Source organism: Trachurus trachurus, assembly GCF_905171665.1.
Source record: "Trachurus trachurus genome assembly, chromosome: 16".
In the NCBI taxonomy this organism is placed as follows: domain Eukaryota; kingdom Metazoa; phylum Chordata; class Actinopteri; order Carangiformes; family Carangidae; genus Trachurus; species Trachurus trachurus.
The window spans coordinates 27,707,455-27,728,131 of record NC_139902.1 but is presented as its reverse complement, the minus strand read 5'-3'; the positions used below and the strand labels follow the sequence as shown (position 1 = coordinate 27,728,131).

The 20,677-nt window shown below is 42.7% G+C and overlaps 1 protein-coding gene across 1 annotated transcript; it reads left to right on the top strand.

Moving 5' to 3' along the window:
• Positions 1 to 10,750: 10,750 nt before the first annotated feature.
• On the top strand, positions 10,751 to 17,233 carry LOC310999774 (G-protein coupled receptor family C group 6 member A-like; the record flags this gene model as incomplete). Its single annotated transcript, XM_083990328.1, has 7 exons — positions 10,751 to 10,797; positions 12,191 to 12,470; positions 12,963 to 13,061; positions 13,560 to 13,757; positions 14,168 to 14,386; positions 15,224 to 15,347; positions 16,110 to 17,233. 7 exons carry the CDS (start codon positions 10,751 to 10,753, stop codon positions 17,231 to 17,233), a joined length of 2,091 nt encoding a protein of 696 aa, XP_083846454.1.
• Between the last annotated feature and the right edge of the window lie 3,444 nt (positions 17,234 to 20,677).

The window sequence follows — 20,677 nt, the reverse complement described above, 5'->3', positions numbered from 1 at the left end:
CACTCACCTTCTCCTCTTGTAAAATGTAGAAACAGCATAAAGATCAGCACAAAGATCACAGTCCCCCTAAATGGGTTATTCATCTTTTGCTAAATTTATTGAGCTCTGTATGAGAAAAAACAAAATGGAGACAACATGAGCACATGGGTGGTGGTTATAGACTTTCTATCATGTCTGTGTGAGAAACATTAGGTACAAGCAACAAATACATGAAGAGTTTCCCTGTTTTTTTAGTTAGTTTGAACTCTACAGTGAAATCCACAGTCTACTTCAGTTAGTTTCTTGTCCGTACAGGCCCACTGTCTTTTTGGCAGAGGTTTGTTAGTCATGATATTATTGTTACAGGATCTTTAAGTGCATGTGTAACATGAGAGGGGGATTGAAGGTTTCCAACAACGCCAACCCTTGAAGTGGTTACACCCCGCCTTTCCGGAGCCCCGCCTTTCTGACAATAGACTTCCATTCATCGTAATAGCGGGGTTTTCTATTTTTTCTAAAGACCCCGCTATTCCGAAAAGGCTATTGGGGGAAACCCCCAGTGCGCATTGATCCTTCTTTCCTTTTTGGGGTCAAACGGATCATGTGCATAATTAACTGCAAAACAAGCATATATACTTCATATTAATGACATATAATGTTCATTATGCTTCTAGCCTGTCTAGCCTCTACCTGGTCTTTTTACTAAACTTAACCAACTCCTTTCTTCATTGCCTAAGCCCAACCAAAGCATCTCCCTCAGTCAGCTGTCAACACCAGCGGCGGCTGCAGCAGCCTCACGCCCCTGTGAGCTCAAGCCAGGTTCAGCCGCGCTCGAGCGTAGTGTATTTCTATTACTGTTGTTTTAACATAAAAAAACAATAAATATAGGCTACAACATATATAACATGTAAATGACAAAACAATGCAACAAACAATATAATAAACTAAATAAAGTCAATTCACACAGCCGAAGAGGGAAACATATGAAACATATTCAAAACTATTTAAAAACTAGGACAAAAGGGGTTCAAAAGGGTAAAGAAAACAAACGGCAAAACGATAATGAACAGAAAAATACAAAAAGAAGTAGAGCAGCAGAGCAGTCCAGGGTGTGGTGACTGATGACTGCAGAAACAAAAGGAAATCAGAGCTGCAGATCATTTTAATGTTTACTTAGCATGTTTAAACAGTGTACAAGAGTGTACAACAGGGTAGCTCTATTTGACAAGAAGATGACTGTGACTTTTCTACATCTAACGGGAGAAGGTGAGTGAGGCGTTCACTGTCTCTCTGATCTGATTCCACTGTTGGTCAGATTAAAACTCAAACTGATACATTTAATATTTCAACATGCTACTTTCTACTCAGACTTATCACACTCTGTCAAGTTACCATCAGTGTTTAGGCCTACACAACACTTCCTGTAGCGTATATATTCACCCTACTGCAGAACAGTCAGGACACTTTTATTGTGAAACCCACTGTACACTTCCGGTGGTGGTAGTATTGCTACAGCTTGATGAATACCTATCTTCCGGTACAGTAAAGACAACATAACAGTAACTACTCTTTTTTTAAGGCAGTCATAACACACTCCGAACAGTACTACAAACACGTAATAAAGGCACAAGCATTGTTAAAACAAACTATACACAACATATTTTTGACCGGATGTGCAGAGCCACGTTAGCTAAGTGGCTAGCTCGGTAGCAGCACCGAGTATGTATGAGAGACAGTATGTATACTGTCTCCCCTGTTTTCATGTCTCCCACATTGTCCAATCCACAGACTGTCTTGTTCCATCACAGTAAAAAGAAAAATAAATAAAGGGTGTGATCAGGCGAAAAGCTGCAACTAGGCAGACACCGCCGACGACGAACGAGCTTGGACCGGAGGAAACAGACGCTAATCGCAATACATTAAATTGAAACAAAAAAGTAATGGACAGTCATTACATAATGAGATGTGATGAGGTAGAATAGCTAAATTACCTGGATAATACTGTAGGCAACCAACGGAGTCCAAGACCTCGAACAACAAATGGGAGGAGGTCTTCACGGAGCTTTTACCTATAGCTACTCGCGCGCAATCTAATACCCCGCTTGCAGTCGGACTCAGCCAATTGAGTGAGCCCATGTGGACACTGAGGACCAATCAGGGCTCTTGGCGACTGGATGGGACGTGCACTTGGCACCCGCCAAACCTTAGCCTCTCCCTAAAGCCCTTTCTTGACTTGCTCCCTACATTTAAGCTTACTTCTCGTCCACTAACCTGCTGTGTCTCAACACACACTGTGTTTGGATCATGAAATTGGCAAAGGTCTCGAGTGTGTGAGTCGAGTTATTCTCTCGGGCTGTGCATGTTCTGGCACGTAGGCTACTGCTTCTGTGGTGCCGACGTGTTTAAAATGTTACATCATTGTAGTTAGTGAATTCACATATTTGAATTTACACTTCATCCCCTGTATCTGTGGTCAGACCTAATAGCTCTTATTTCTATATCATATGGTGGTGATAGTTAATTTATTTAGGCTACTGTATAAAAATATAGTTATAGGCTACTTTTCTTTCTTATTGTATTTCTTTTAAATACAATTTTAGCTGTCAATATGGATGCTCAGAGGTAAGTTGAGCCACCTGCCCTTTAATGAGTGTATTTTGTCTATATGTCATAATTATTAAATCAAGATTCTGGATTTTTATGATTAGGCTATGTAACGCCGCATTATGTAATAATGACGCATTATGTAATAATGTAATAAATCTTCACGTCATTATGTAATAACGCCGCATTTTGTAATAATCTGCCGCATTTTGTAATAAAAATCTTGAACGCAATATGTAATAAACTTCGCCGCATTTTGTAATAAGTTGTTACATTTTGCATCACTTATTACATATTGCGGGTGTTACACTTTTTTATGAAAAAAATGTAATAATTTGGTGCATTATGTAATAAACCACCAAAATGGATGTCTTAATTAGAAAAAAACATTAACAATAATACACGCTGCTCCTCCTCCCCGCTGAGCAGAGCGGTCTCCTCCGACAGCGGGTCCCATGGGGATGGTAACCGCTCCGCGTCTCTCCCTCCCCCCTTGCCCACCGACAATAATACGCCCGGGTCATGTTCGTCTGTGGAGGGATGACATGGACCACGGTCCGACTGGAGCTCCAGGCCGGGTCCAGCTCTGCTCCAGCAGCGGCAGGGGCGGCTGGGATCACCGCCCCCGGAGCCGCAGCTGGGGCGAGCTGGGGGGGATCGAGCTGTGGGATTTCATCGGGCTGATGATGCTGGAAGTGATTTTGCCTCTGATTTTCACCAGATTTTAATATTCATACTCATTATTAATAATACTGCACAACTGAAAGGTGAGTTTGAGGGGAGCGTACCTATGTTCCCCGGGTTCTATGTTCCCCCTTTTGTTTTAAAAAAGGTCCTATGTTCCCCGTTTTTTCCAAAAAAGCTCCTATGTTCCCCGGTTTGTATGGAACCGGGGAACATAGGACCCTTTATTTAATAAGAAGGTCCTATGTTCCCCGCTGTTGCCGGGGAACATAGGACCTTCTTTTTAAATAAGGGTCCTATGTTCCCCGCTGTTGCTGGTTGACACACACGCACGTTTTAAGACATGCGTACAGATGTGATACAGTCAGTGGAAGCTTAATAAATAAACACAAAGTCTCCCCCCCGTGTGCAGGTGTGTGTGTGTGTGTTGGCGCGTGGTGAGGGCGAGTGAGGGAGAGTTTGTTGGTCTGTCCACACGAGAGACGCCGAGGTGACCACGCCAATCCTCTCCCTCGTCCCGCTTGGCTGCAGACGGACCCGGCCGTGCTGCGTCCAGACGGGCCTTTACAGGGTAACCACACACCATAAATAATCCACTATGATGCTTTGGAATCGCCCCCACACCAGCCGTCCAAACGCCGACTGCCACGGTCCCATTAATGCACCTGTGCGCATTACGCACACAACTTACGGCAAAAAAACAAAACATTCATTCATTCATTCATTACAGGTCCGCACATCCCCGTGCGCAAACGCCAAGCATAATTGATCATGAAAAAAACCTGGGGAGCAAAGCTGCAAATCAACGAGCCCATAGCTCCAACAGACTATAGGCAAAACCCAGTGGATCACTACAAGTTGTTGCAACTTTGGGGAATTTCCTCCGGATAAAAAAGGCTTACAAACAGGGACCAGGACAGCTTTATAATATGCACAAAGATCCAAAGGAAACGAAAGGTAAAGAAAAAACAAACAAACAAACAAAAAAAGCAACAGCACGAAGTAGTTAAAATGTGTGTTTTACGCATGCCTCTGTGCGTCTGCCTGTTCAGCTCCACCTACACGTAAAATGACATTTGGCTCAGCCAAGATGTCCGTTGTCTATGCTCACAACCATTACAACAAACGAAATTATTCCAAGCAAATCATTTGGTGATTTGAAAGCCTAACAAATTGACATTTTCATTCTTTAAGATGAAGAAACTTTGTCTTGAGCAAAACTTCTTTCCTGCCACTTCTTTCTGTCATTTTACTGCACGTTTGTTACCAGTTTCCATCATATTTGTATCACAATAAATCCTGAGAAAATGTTTATTATAGCAGCAAAAGGAAATGTGCAATAGTAAATCATATGCATTAGGTTCTCAAATCAGCTGTTAATCTGCAGGGAGGGCAGGAGTCATAAACTGAAAAACAAATGTGTAGACGAACAGGAGAGCTGGTAGGAAGAAAGAAAAGAAAGAGTCAGAGCGCAGCGCATCCTGTGGATAAAGATGCATCCGCCGCGATCTCCGTCTCTCTCTCTCTCTCTCAGTGACGCGCTGTCATTCATTTCAGCACCGAGACAGCGGACAGCGTGACTTGGTCACAGTTCAGCACTAGACAAAAGATATCAGTAGTTCACTCTGTGGCAAATACATCCATGGCACTGTCCATAAGGCAGAAAGAGAACTCAACACTGTCTTCTCCACAAGTAGAAAAATATAATAATAAAATAATAATATAACGCATTTTATAATGGGCTGGGTTAAGGGTGAGGAAGACAGAGTCCTGTCTGTCTGTGTGTGCCTGTAGGTGTGTGAGTGGGGAGGAGCAGAAGAAGTGAGAGCTGTCAGATAAGTTTGTGTTATGTTGTAGTTACGTCGGTTGGGACGCTACTGCGGAGCGGAGCCAATTTCATTTCTGTGCCGATTGTGCCAGTTGCGCCAGAGCGCGCACCTCTGTGCCAGGCTCGCGCTCTGCGGCGATTTGTGTTTATTCATTTTAACAGAGATGCTGACCGATTGAGTCCAGTAAAAAGTATGAGAGAGAGAGAGAGAGAGAGAGAGAGAGAGAGAGAGAGAGAGAGAGAGACAGAGAGAGAGATTCTCCGCGTCCGTCAACCGGCAACGGTGGGGAACATAGGACCCTTTATTTAAAAAAGGGTCCTATGTTTCGCGGGTCTTTGGGTGAACAGTGGGGAACATAGGACCTTTTTTTAAAAAAAAGGGTCCTATGTTCCCCGGTTCCATACAAAGCGGGGAACATAGGACCTTTTGGGTGAACAGCGGGGAACATAGGACCTTTTTATAAAAGAAGGGTCCTATGTTCCCCGGTTCCATACAAAGCGGGGAACATAGGACCCGGGGAACATAGGGATGATCCCAGTTTGGGGGTCCTCATGTGTGCATGTGTAGGTGAGTGAGTGAGTGAGGTGGAGCAGAGGAAGAAGTGAGAGCTGTCTGATAAAGTTTGTGTTATGCTGTTGTATAGTTACGTTGGGTCGGACGCTACAATATCAATAAAAACATGTGCTTAACATAAGACGTCGGACGCGAAATAGCCGCGGAGCGGAGCCAGTTTCCTTTAACAGATGCGCCAGAGCGCGCACCTCTGTGCCAGGCTCGTGCTCTGCAACGATTTGTTTATTCATCTTAACAGAGCGCGAGCGAGATTTAACACACACATTCACACAGGCGACACATACGGGCTACACATGATACACATACCCACACACACACACATCTGAGGGGCCGAGGCGCCTGCCGAGCGGCACGGAGAAAAGCGCATCTGGTGGCGTGCCCCTCAGGGAGCACCCAGGTTGAGCACCCTGGGTGCTGGTCAGTGGGATAGATAGATAGATAGTTAGATTTGACCGTCCTACTAGAAATTAATTCATATGATTCATGCATGCTGGTATGCTTAAAGTCAATGTTATTCTGATGGTCCTAATGTCTTTTTTTTCTAATTAAGACATCCATTTTGGTGGTTTATTACATAATGCACCAAATTATTACATTTTTTTCATAAAAAAGTGTAACACCCGCAATATGTAATAAGTGATGTAAAATGTAACAACTTATTACAAAATGCGGCAAAGTTTATTACATATTGCGTTCAAGATTTTTATTACAAAATGCGGCAGATTATTACAAAATGCGGCGTTATTACATAATGACGTGAAGATTTATTACATTATTACATAATGCGTCATTATTACATAATGCGGCGTTACAGGCTACATTAAGTAAGTTCCTGAGGTAAAGTTGTTTATGGTTAGGTCAAGCTTTACTTTCAAAGAGGAAGATGCAGGATTCTTCCCAAGATGCAATATGGCCTAATCGCAAAACTTCCCAAACCTCAACAACTTAAGTTGTGCCACAAGACCACGTTATTATCAAAGCAGTTGTTAACACTCATTCTGTTTGTTTGTACTGTAGGGATGCACAACATCCTAAAATATATATCCTGAATATGAAAAGTAAGTCACTTCCTTTTCCTACCTTTGCTACACTAACAAACATTGGTCACTAGATGGCAGTTCAAAACCGATTACTGATATTCACCAGCGCTTGAGTGAAGGGAGGAGAGAGGGTCATCAGATGGAGGATACAGAAACTAGGAAGCAGAGGTGGCAGCCTATAATTTACTGCTATTCACATATAATATAAATGATAAACCAAACTTTGTACAAACTTTTGGCTGGTAGCCCAAACCTGCCAGAACAGCAAAATGTGTTCTCTCTTCCACGGCTGCGAGAAAAGAGTGTAAAATGCACTGAATCTCACCTGCTCTGTGCTTTTGATCAAACAGAGACAAAGCATTTCCTGTTATCCTGTTGCTCCTGTGTGTGTGTGTGTGTGTGTGTGTGTGTGTGTGTGTGTGTGTGTGTGTGTGTGTGTGTGTGTGTGTGTGTGTGTGTGTGTGTATATTGAGTAAATGAAGAAATGGTTTGAGAACGGAGCAAATGAAGAAAATATGATCTTAAAATGGAGTAAATCCAAGTTATGCTGTAAATATGGTCAATTCATTGTCACACTTTTTAAATGGGTTAGATACATTGGCCAATGATATCATTATACTCTAGGTAGGCTTACTAGGCTATAGGCTACTCTATAATAAGGTGACTTGACTTCCCCAAGAAAAAAATGACTTGGCACTTGCTTGAGACTTAAAGTTTAAGACTTGAAACTTACTTGGCACTCAGCACAGTTACAGTTACACTACCTTGAATAAAACAGATAATGATTGATATGAATAATCAGTCACCTTCAGCCATGATTGATGTTATACAAAACCCAGGCCTGCATGTGTGGCATGTGCAGGCTGAGTATTAAGACCACTCCGGACTGCTTCTGCACATGCACCAACATATACAATATACGTGCACAAAATAACAAGCATATCGCACCGAATTTCGATGTAAGTTAAATTCAATGTAGACTGATCAGTTCATTGTAAAACATCTATTTATTGATCTATAGATGGTGATTTGTGTACACACAGAGCCCCGAGGCAGCGCTGCTCTTCTGTCCAGGTCACACATGAAGCTTCACTTTTCATTCAAACAAACTAAACAAATAAACAAACAAACAACAACTAATCAATATAAGACCAACATTTATTTATCCAGCCGGCGGTAAACCTCTAAAAACCTGCGGGGAAAGCTGCAGGGAGGACTACAGCCTCTGTATATGGGGAGCCTGCTCTACCAACTGAGCTAAACGACACACCTCTGCACCTTTTTAGGTCTTATAATCCAATCAAGTTCTATAAATTGAAACAGGGAAGAGTACCGAGCCCCCTGGCCATCGAGGGGAGCAGGCAGTACCAGCAGGCCCCTACTGTGGTGTAGTAATTAGGAGGCATCGACATAGTCAGGTCATAATCTGCTTCCTCTCAATTAGCCTATGTAGACAAATGTACACAAAATGATACCGTATACCTAATGGTAACTACCAACATTTACTTCTAAATTTACTACTAAATCTTTTTATTTATTTTTAAACAGTTTCAAACTTGGACATTGCATCCCTACTGTGGCGTAGTAGTGTAGTGAAAGGAGTGTGTAGGTCAGAGGATCTATGATCAGAAGAGAGAGAGCCTCTGAGGAGCAAGTCTGAGAGGATGGTGATACTGGCATTAAAAGTGCAACATCAGCCCAGTAATATGATTGATTGAGGTTGAAATAATGGAAAGGAGGCGGAGAGACTTCACCTAAGTCAGTATGGTATAGAGGAATTCCTTCAGTCGTGTCCCGTTGTATGAGTGGGGCCCCTACTCTTGTTTGGGCACAACTCCGGTTTTGTTGACTGTAAAGTGAATAAAACTCTACTGCATTGAATTCCACATAATTCAATATGGAAAAAATGTTGCTATTTGTAATGTATCAACAGCTACTAACTTCCTTGTGAATACAAATGTCAGACAACATTACAGAGAGTCTGTTGTTCAAAAAAGAGTGACATCTTCATGAGTTTGGGTATCTGTGCATCAGATCGTAACTGACAGCTCAAAAAGATGCAAAACAGCAACAGATGTGATGAATTCCAACTCTCAGGTGCCTGGTTTTGCTATTGGGGTATTGAAAATATTAGTGATGAGGCCGAGGTCAGGGTCTCTGGCCTAGTCATCTACTTCATGACTGGGCCAGAGACCCATCAACAGGATGTCCACCATCTGATAACAATTGTTCCCATTACCAATTGGTTTTTAGTACCAAACAGTAATGTGTGATCAATGCATCAGTGTGTGGTTATAGACATCTGTTTCCATTTACACATTATTTAATATGGAAAAAATTTTGCTATTTGCATCAACAGCTACTAACTTCCTTGTGAATACAAATGTCAAACAACCTTACAGAGAGTCTGTTGATGTTCAAAAAAGAGTGACCGTTTGTGTAGGCTATTCGTGAGTTTGGGTATCTGTGCATAGCTGACAGCTCAAAAAGATGCAAAACAACAACAGATGTGATGACAGATGCTTCTGCTGAACAGTAACTCACCTGTTATCAGTCACGAAACGGTGGGCAGGGCTGCAGGGTAGAACGTGTGAACAGTGCAGCATCAAGGAGGAGGCACAAGGGATTTTTTTTGCTGTGAAGATGCTTAAAAAGAGGAGGATCAGTGGATCAGAGCGACAGGGAGCTGAGAGACATCGCAGAGGACAGGACGATGGCCTCGACTGGTCTTATCATCTCTTCTCACCTCGTCCTTCTCCTCCTCATCATCCTGGAGACTGGACACACTGCTGGAAAACACACCAGACAGCCAACAGCTGAAGCTCCAGGAGATATCATGATCGGAATACTGTACCCACTTCATGGACGTGTAGTAAAGAATTACAACAAACCATGCTCACCTTGGCCGAGGAAGTGTTACCGGTGAGACCGTTTAAATTAAATTTAATTTAATCACATGATAAAAAGCAATTCAAAGTAGACTCCAAAAGCCTTGCATTCAACTTAAAAAAATGGCTGCTACATTAATATTGCTGATAAATCTAAAATCTGACATAATCAGGACAGGATGTAGGGGATGAGACATTAAATAGGGAATTTATGAATAAACTGATAAATAATACAACAATAAAATAGCTCAGACCAGAAACCATTCAAATTCAGTTTAAACAAGTTTGAAGGGGCTTCAGATAGTGAAGTCAAGTGTGTGTTTATTTCAAATATGCAAGTACGTAACACAAATGTATAAAATATACCTCTTCTCCATAAATTAGGCTAATACATTACTGTATACAATAATGTGCTTCATCTCAATTAGGCTGTGTAAACATATGTACACAATACATTTAATTAATTTGGACTGTAAAAACAGTGAGTTCGTGCGTGAATTGTGAACACTGGCAACACACTGCATTGTGTGCGTTGTTATCAATGCCATTAGAGAATACTGTATATTACAATATGAGAGAGGTACTATGGGCCGTAATTATGCAGGGTTGTGATTCTCGGAAATAGTCACATACTACACATTATTGATTAATTTTGTCTGTAGTGGTGTGTTTATTAGGGTTCAATAAATCATTATTGAAATCCCCAGAAATGAAAAATGTTTTGTTACTTATTTTTGAGAACATAGTACTTTCCATCCATTTGTTGAGAGTTTCAATGTTTGTTCCTGGTACTCTATAGCTAACAGATTTTGTCTTTATGGATTTCAATTGTTAGACATTCCAGTAAGTTATCAACAGTGTTGGGTAGTAACGCGTTATTAGTAACGCCGTTACGTAACGCCGTTACTTTTTTCAGTAACTAATAACGTAACGCGTTGTTTTTTTAAATCAGTAACTCCGTTCCCGTTACCAGACGCTGCGTTACTCCGTTCCTTTTCGTGAGGTTTTACAGCGGCACACACTTGCTATAACATTTCAGCGATCAATAAAGTTTCATTGAATTGAAAGAAAGACAGAGCACACTGTGACACTGTGAAAAACAAAGCGCTTGGTGGCCGCCCTCTAGCGTCCCACACGTAATCTAACACGCTCCATGAAGAGGACTGGACCGGTCAGGGCAGGGCATGACGGCGAGCTAAGGTAACGTTTGCTAACGCAGCATCCGAGACCGAAGCTGTGTGTCAGTTCAGGCTGCAGCCCCTCAACTGGGACACAGCTCGAGTCACAGCGAGACACTAAGCACCCACTCCACCGAGCAGCAGCGGTGTTGGAGTCCGACAGACGGACGCCTGAAACGGTAAACACAGCTGATCGCTCTGGGTAAACAAAGCTGATCGATCGATAAAAAAAAATTACTGCTGGAGTGAATTTAGTACTTAACGTCATTAAATCAGGTTCTTGAACGTAACTCGGTCAAAGTAGTATCCTCAAGATGTTTGCAGTTCTGTCATGCTGCTGTAGGCTACATGCTGACATCATGCAGCATGATGATGATGATGATGGTAACATTTTAAAGATAAAAACCGTTTTTTCATCAGCATCAGTACAGAACTGAAATGAGGTTAGAGGAGGGGAATTCAATCAACCTTTATTTAATGGGAGCATTGGGGAAAAAAACGTTTTAAAGTAACGAAAAAGTTACTTTCTCAGTAACGCATTACTTTTTGGTTGAAGTAACTGAGTTACTAACTGAGTTACTTTTTTAATGAAGTAACTAGTAACTGTAACTAGTTACTATTTTCCAGTAACTAGCACAACACTGGTTATCAACCACAATTGTCAGCCCATCAAGTACATTTTGGGGTATTTTTTCCTTTAATGGATACTACAGTTGAGACAGACAAGAAATAGTAGGCAGAGAGACGGGGAATGACATGCAGCAAAGGCCGCCAGAGTTCGGATTTGATACGGGGCCAGCTGCGGCGAGGACTATAGCCTCTCTATAAAGCTTAACAAGCCCTCAGCCCAGCAAATATTTTAAAATCTAAAGATTTACAAACGAATAAAGCAACTCCTCCACCACCTTTGTTTCTTGTCATTATATCTCAGCTCATACCCATCCAATTCGAATTCAATCCTTTTATCAGTGTTGAACCATATTTCAGATATTGCTATAAAATTGAATGACTGTGAGAATTTGCATAAATAGTTCCTAATATTGTCAAAATTTCCATACGACTTCTACCATTAAAGTGAATAATTCCAAATTTACCCTGCAGCTTTAATGTTTTGTCTGAACTGACTGTCGGCATAGTTGTGATTAGTGGTGGAGAAGCAATGATTGTCAGGGTCTTGTTCTAAGTTCAGTGTATTAAAATGTTTTCAGTTCCAGTTGTTCATATCCCCTTATTCATTGCTTTATGTGGATGTCGTCTGATGTAGAATGATTATGAGTTCTGCAGTATGTATCCTGTCAATATCCAGAGCATGATATTCATTTGTATTTGACATGATCCACAATGCTTCTCACGCAGATCACTGTAGTTTCCTCCGGGTTCGGTACAGTTCAGTATTGTTTTTCCTGTTCATTCAGGTTCCGTAGGAGAACCCTGATCCGTGTTCTGATGTTGATCAACGCCATAGAATGGAGTAATAAATCCCCACTGCTGAGACGAGTGAACATTACTCTGGGATACCGGGTCCTGGACTACTGCCGTGATGTGAGCACAGCTCTGAGACTCACTGCAGACTTGGTGCAACAGCACGACTGCCATGCAGGAAGGAGACAGCCAATCATGGCTGTTGTAGGTCCGCCCAACTCGGAGGTCTCCATGGCCATTGCCAGGCAACTGACTTTCAACTCCATTCCTCAGGTAAGAGACCAAGCTGCTGACTCAGTGTGACAGTTTTCAGGGTGATGAATCACAGATAAACAGGGACACTAACAACTGAATCTTCAATATAATCCAAGCTCAAATGTGCACTACTAGGGGTCACTGTGGTACCTGGGTGTTCAATTTGGCCATTTGATAACACAACCCTAACCATAACCCAAAAATAAAACAATCATTATCGTTATTCGGGGGAATTGTGCCATCGGGACAGGCTTTGCCTTCATGATGTGACAAAAGTCAAATCATTCATACCTTCTGCCATGTTAGAAGTGGAACAGGAACAAACCCTGGAACAAAAAATACATTTATTTAAGAGCTCAGAAGAAATGAGATGGGATCATTTATAGTTGATCCAATGCCAGTTCATTCTCTGAATAATCACCTGCTTTTCATGCACCCCAACTTCTAGATGACCATGTCTCTAGTTTTAGATGTAACCTGCTTTTCCGTTCATTTTCCATTGTTCTCCAGATAAGTCCTTCATCAACTGCAGAGAGACTGAGTGATAAGGACCAATTCCCTGCCTTCCTGAGGACTGTTCCTAGTGATAAGCACAAAACAGCTGCCATGGTCCGTTTTATCCAAAAACGTAAATGGAGCTCTGTGGGTGTTGTAACCACAGTTGATGAGTATGGTCGCGCACCTCTTGATTTTTTTGTGCCCAATTACCTTACAAAGAACATCTGTGTAGCCTTTCAAATACTTCTCCCTGCTTCCAGTGACAGTCTGGATTTTAACAATAAAATAATGAGTGCTGCCAAAACCATCTGCAACCACAACAATGTGAAAGTCATCGTCTCATTTGCTGGTGGCACTATCATGGAGTCTCTTTTACAAGAGATGAAGAACTGGACACTAAGAAATCTAAATAGCTCAGAATCAATGAGACGGGTCTGGTTGGCCAGTCGCATCTGGTCCCCCACTGTGGAAGGAAAATTAAGTCTAAAGGAAATCGGACATATTGTGGGCTTCACATTCCAACATGGAAACCAAAGATCCTTCGATGGGTACCTACACAGGCTGGAGAAAACTAAGCGTCTAGACTCAATAAATAATGGTTTTCTGCAGAAGTTCTTCAATCAGATAAGACGCCGTTATCGTGTCCGTACTGATGCCAAGGTGCTCTCTCAGGCTGTAAAGATCTTAAAACGTAGGAGTCGTGTTGGCATTGGTGTGGAGATGGCTGTGAGCGCCATTGCTCATGCTGTATCTTCACTGTGCTGGAGAAGAGACTGTAAAACACCAGGCAAAGTGCAGCCACATGAGGTACTTACTTACACAAGACTTAGACGTGTGTGTGTGTGTGCGTGCGTGCGTGCGTGCGTGCGTGTGCGCGTGCGTGCGTCTGTTATGTTTTTGGGATTAACATGGGTAAAGTTTATGGGCTAGATTAGCAGTACAGTAAGTCTGGATTCAGGTTACAGGAGCTAATTATTCTAGCTGTAGCTCATTTTTACACTGCATATGACACTTGGTTTACATACCATAAAAACAGGGTTTATGACGGACAATTGGCAGCATGTTTCTCCCTAACCCTAACCCTCATACATCATATTGGCAGAGAGTCTCTGCTAGAGGCTGTTTGTCCTTGTCAAGTTGAGATATAGTGGTTTGGTTGACTCGTCCATGGAAGTGGGCTGATCATGATACTAACACCTGAAAATAATGTTCCATAGTTGCTGGAAATACTGAAGAAGCAGAAGTTTAAACATGGAGGAAAGACCTACAGCTTCACCAAGGAGGGAGACCTGTACCGGAACTACGTCGTGACCCTAGGGATGCCACGAAAAAAAGGAAAAATCATCCATTACATGCTGGCTGAATATGACATATTTGCAAAGAATTTCACTTGGAAGAGGTGGGCCATCAGAACCCAGGAGTTCATGGAGCTGAAGGTGTGTTGTTCTTTTATAGTTTTATGGCCCTTCTCCACTACACACTTATAGCACTACTCGGCTGTACTCGACTCGACCCTACTCTGTTATGGTAATTTTCCATTACAATTGAGTACTTCATAGTGCCCCCTCAACGTGGGTGGGGCCATCACAGCTCGGCTGTGCGAAATTGCCGCAATGTCCTTTTATACGCAACTGGAGGACACTGAGATGACGGTGTGCTTGCTACTCGTATGACAGTTGCAGTACAGATCAGTGGTTCCTTGCCAGAGGCGACACCAAATAAAGCATCAAGTACAAAGTACTAATGTGAAATAAAATAAAAAACAGAGTCAAGTCGAGTCGAGTAATGCTAACAGAATTGAGCAAGTGAGTATAATACATCCATTCATATGTTCATTTGTGCATTTTACATTTTACATTTTTTAAATAGCTGTTCACTTTTAATGCTTTAGGATTTAGTGTAAAAGGCATTTACGTGTAGGCTGTATATGATAATAATATTATTAATAAGAAATTCAGTCTGGTTGTTCTTCATGGCGACTCCCAAGTAGATATGAAAGAACAGATAAAGATTTCCATCAGTTTCCGGATCAGGTCCCAAACATCAAACAGCTGCTCTCAAACTATGACAGGACTTTGCTTTAAATGCTGCTGCAGTGATAAATTATGAGACGTAATTTCCTCTGTGAAGCAAGGTGCACTGTTTCCTCTGCTACTGGAGGTAAGACAGGAAACACCATCACGTTGCAATTCAGACACTTCAGCCCAGTTCTTTGGATCTTCCTGAAAAAAAAGACCCTCTGACGACAGCCTACGTCTCTGTGTTTTCCTCAGAACACCACATCCAGATGCTTCAACACCTGTATGCCTGGAACCATAAAGAAGAGCACTGGGGGTCAACAAGACTGCTGTTACAAGTGCATCAACTGCACTAAGAACCACTACTCTGATGAAAAAGGTAACATGGATGGTGGTAAGGAAGTCCACCTTTCAAGGTCCTCATATAAGTAAAGCTGTAAAATTGGCAGCTATAATTGGTGAAGGAATGGAGTTACCGAAATACCTAAAGCCTTGTGGTGCCCATCTGAATGGGCAAGATTAAGGGGGTGAGAGATTTGTGTGGGGGAAACCACCTCAAGGAAGTGCTTCTGATTTTGAAAAATTAATTTTGTAGCCTGAAGCAACCAGTCAGGTCTAGCACTGCTGGCTTAGTAAGAAACAGGAGAACATCGTCAGCAAGATATTTCTTGAGTTTTTCCACCAACTGAGATATCTGAAGTAGAGGGGGCGCGCCTGATAGCCTCTGCTAACGGCTCAATAGCAATTGTGAATAGTAGTGGGGACAGAGGGCACCCCTATCTAGTACCCCGATCCAGCCTGAAATAGAGCGATCTGTTGCCATTGGTAGATACAGTTGACAATGGGTTGTCGTATGATAGCTTCACCCAGCTAAGAAATGGTTCACCTAGGCCTATCTCCAGATTAGAAAAGAGATATGGCCATTCGACTCAATCGAAAGCCTTCTCGGCGTCCAGACTAACAACTATACTGTCAAGTTTCCTAACCTTAACTGCAAGTAGACAATTTGCACAAACAGAAATAGGTGTAGCACAAACATTTGCTATCAAAAGCACAACTAGGTGGATGAGTACCGGGTCAGGCTTAGAGCTCTGTGTAGTAAGTGTGTTTATGTGCACCTGTGCTCTGTCCTCCTTTGCAGACATGGACAAGTGTAAGAAGTGTGGCAAGGAAGAGTGGTCTGCAGCAGGCAGTCCCAACTGCAGACAGAAAACTGTGGATTATTTCTCCTGGGACGACAGCTTCGCCATAGCGCCCGTGACCTCCACTGCCCTGGGCATCATCCTGGTTCTCATGGTATCAGCTCTATTCTTTCACCAGGCTGACACTCCGGTAGTGAAGGCTGCTGGGGGGCCTCTGTGCCAGGTCATTCTCTTCTCTTTGCTCGTCAGCTACATCAGTGCCATTCTGTTTGTGGGTCAGCCCAACTCTATCCAGTGCAAGAGTCGACAGGTGCTGTTTGGTATCAGCTTCACTCTGTGTGTCTCCTGCATCCTGGTCAAGAGCCTGAAGATCCTGCTGGCCTTCCAGTTCAACCCTGGGCTGCAGGATGTTCTGAGGAGGCTCTACCAGCCGTATATCATCATCGGTGTTGTCGTGGCCATGCAGGTCATCATCTGTACCTGCTGGCTGCTCCTCAGAGGCCCTGAAAAGGATGTTGAAGGACTAGATACAATTCTGCTTGAGCGATGTAATGAGGGCTCACATGTGGCCTTCTGGGTGATGCTAGGTTATATAGCTGTCTTGGCTTTTGTATGTTTAGTCTGCGCCTTCAAAGGACGTAGACTTCCACAGGAGTATAACGATGCAAAGTCCATCACCTTCAGCATGCTGCTCAACGTCATCTCCTGGATGCTCTTTATCATTATCCAGGTGACCACCAAAGGAAAATACCTGTCAGCAGTGGAAATGATTGTCATTCTCATCTCCAATTACAGCATCCTCTGCTGCCATTTCTTTCCAAAGTGCCACACAATCCTCTTTAAGAAGGAGAAAAACACCAAAAGTGTCTTCAGGCAGAATCTCTATGCATACTCCAATCAAACCACTGAGCCTTTCTCTGTGTCTGGGAGTTTAGGGTCAGAGTCTCAGTGCAGCTGTCAACACACCACTGCCAGTGCTCTGACCCTGCCTGTACCAGCAGCTCCTCTCAAACCTGCTGTGGTGACGGACTACAAAGAAACAAACACACCTGTGCACCTGTATCCAGGTCTGCTCAGGGGCTCAATCACACACCGCCGCCTCAAGAGACACACCAGCATGTGATGCTCAAAATCTTTTGCAAACTCTAAAGATTTTATATTCAATTATATTTTATGATTCAAAGTAAGTGCTCTGTACTGGATTCTTTTAGTTGTATCTGTGGTCACATTGTGAATCTCTTGATTCCACAGTAGGTTAAAGATTGGAAACATTAAAAAATATGTTACGGAACCTAAACACTAACATGCATTGTTATTAACGTTTAATAAACGGTTAATGAGCGTCGGTTAACAGTCAGCAAAAAATAAATGTCATTCCTACTGTGCATGGCGTCATAGTTTTTGCTGATTTGAAGACATTTCGGAATTTCTTTCAGTTATTCAGATGTTTTGCTCCAAACTAATGAAACTTGTTCATATCAAAGGTATATTGTGTAAGAATTACTCCCATCTAGCGGTGCGGTTGTAGATCGCAAGCAACTCGGTCGTATTTTTCATGCTGCATTCATGTGAAATCGGTTAGATGGCAGACGGACAACAGCCGCTGCAGGTAACGGCTTAAACAAGTCTTTATGTAAACAAGTGGCCCGTCAGCACGAGGCAAAACAATAGACGTGACAATATGTTGTCATGGCGATGTCATATTGTTTACCTGACCCACGTTTTACCGGCTTTCTCTGGACTTCTGTGACTAAAATGACATCTAGTTTGTTAGCCTACTGACGGCCGTTTTTCCGACTGCACCTGAATGCAGCATTAACGTGCGGCACCGTGGTGACTTTTCACAGACGCCACCTCGACCTGAGCCGACAGCTCCGGTGTCTCCGGTGAGTTTCTGTGGTTTCCTACCGTCACGCTGCCACTGAACGTAAAAACATGGTGACACAACATGGCAGCTACCACCGAGCTTGCCCACTCGATGTATATATGAATGATATGAACGGCAAACTCAGAGCTTACCGGAACACTTCAGTTTATTGATGGGGGTAATTATTGATGAATGAAAAACGTACTTTTGAACGAAATACTGTAATCGATTTTCGTGAATAGATAAAAGGAGAACTTACACAATGTACCTTTAAACTCATACACTAGTCTGCTAAACAATACATCTAATTTAAAGATGGTTAGATGTGTCTGGTTATTTACAATATTTATGGTAGAATTCATATGTTGGGGATGGTTTTGTTTGTGTGGAACATATTTATCTATTTTTATGTTAAGACCATGAGAGGCTTAACAAAAATAATTCACCAATTAACCTGTTTGTTTTCTTTTTTTGTGTTAAACAATTATTGGTGGTGGTGGTGTGCTATGGGAATTTTAAAATAAAATGTTGGAAAAACACTGATAGTCTGTTGTGATTTGGCTGCTCAGCACAGGAGCAGTTAGAACAGCGTCTGTCCTGTTAGCAATGACAGAGCAAGATTTTTTTTTAATTGAAAAATATATCAACCTGCTTTACAGGCTCAGGTAAGGTAACTACGCACAAACCAGTTCTTTTTTTGTATTATTGAAAAATATCTCCTACCGATCACCTGTAGGCTGATGCACGACCGTTTCCTGGTTTTGCATGTGTATATGCCCTGGTCTTGAAGTGTTAACACTTCTCGGCTCAAGTGAAGCGTTTCCTTTGAAGATCTGATGTGGGAACAGTTTTTGTCTCTTTTTGAAGCGCTTGTCTTGGTGTTCAAGATGGTCTGCGTTGTTGTAGTAGGTGTAGATTAATTTCCACATCATTCTGGTGTCCTTCAATTTTATTCCAGTGGATGTCTGGATCAGTGCCAGGCGGGATGCTGCATGGTAAAATGCAGCTCCCCCCCTCCGCGCAGTGCACTGTTACATCTGCAAAACATCAGGTGAAGAAGAGCTTGTTAATGAGAGAGAGACATCAATAAACAATCTGTATGTAGCATTTAAGAGACTGAAAAAAGTTTTCTGATTTAACAACAATATTACATAACCCCTGTGTTATCTGCCGTCACATTGAGCCCTATACAAGAACCTGGTTTAGTCCTAAATTAAATATAATATCAAAGGTGAAAAATAATTGATACAGCATTGAGTGAGTACAATGTTGAGTGTTAACATGACCAACAGTATATTGTGACTGGAATCATATCAGAGAGACAGTGAACGCCTCACTCACTTTTTCCTCTTGTAAGATCGCCAAGCATTAAAGCAGAAGTAAGTGATATTTTTGTGTTAATATAAGTCTTAAATAGTTATATCTTCCGACAGCAATCACTTACATAGAGTGTTTGGTCTGAAACACGGGTCTGTCAGTCCCTCTGCTCTGCTCTGAGCTGAGGAGAAAACTTTTCTTGTATCCTACAAGTTTTATCCAATGAGGAGAGAGAACGGCATGAAGGGCTGTGTGTGCAGCCAAGGGATGCGTGTGAATGTGGTGACGTAGGGACGAGGACCAATAGATCCATGACGAGGGCGGGGGCTGCTAACTTCATCGGCTGACAAGACGTTATGGTGCGTTCAAGGCAACCCGTAACTCCTTTCCGACCTGTGAAGTCGTACCAGTTCGATCTGGTACGAGTTCACGGGTCGGAAGTTACGAGTGGCCGTTATAGTGACTTTCACAGGTAAAACAGGTTGGAAAAACACGAGTGGGTTGCCTGGAACGCTACAAAGTCTTAAGTCGTGATTTGAAGCTTGCCGGTTTCAAAAGCCTGTCTGGAACGCAGCATTAGCCAAAACGACCGGATCGCTTACTTCTGCTTTAAGAGAGAGAACAGTAGTTTACTCCTCACAGTCATCTTCTTATTAGACAGGGCAGGGCTTCTTAAAGGGATAGTTCGGGTTTTTTGATATGAATCTATATGGCATCCCCATCATCAGTTACGTGCTGTGACGGTGACTTTCCCCGGACTGTGTCCCGTGAGCGGAGTTCCGGCCTGGTTTCGGTGCTGACGAATGTAGTCCGGCTATTGGCTGGGGTCACGAAAATAAAGCGTTTTTCTTCTCAAAACAATATGCGTTCAAAAGAGTGATACATTTGCATCACAAAACCGTTGTCCACGAAAAAGTCTGACCTCGCAATCGCTTGGCGCTATTTTCTCTCCCTCCGTATCACTGCGCGCTGCCGCCTGTAGACGGCTGTGCACGTTTCTATCAGCTGTTTCACGGAGTTTACTGCTCGGATAGTTCACATAAACATATCTGATTATGACACAAGTGATGAAGCCATCCCTTGTTTTAGCACAGAGCTAAAGGGAGAGCTTTATGAACCTGATGTGATGCTGAACTTCGTCAGATGGAGTTAAAACGAGCAGACAGAGAGAGGAGGGACAGGGAAGTGACAAGCTGAAGTTAGACCACAGCTGTAGCTGTGACGGACAGGGTGATGATCAGTAATGCAGCGCAGTCCGTTATGGAAGATCTGAGGCTCCTCTGACAGCTGCAGGTGAGCCGCAGGTGAGCTGCACGTCAGCTGGCTGGAGAGTAGCTAGTGCCGTTCTTTTTTTTTTTTTTCTTTTTTTTCCAGCAGCACCGT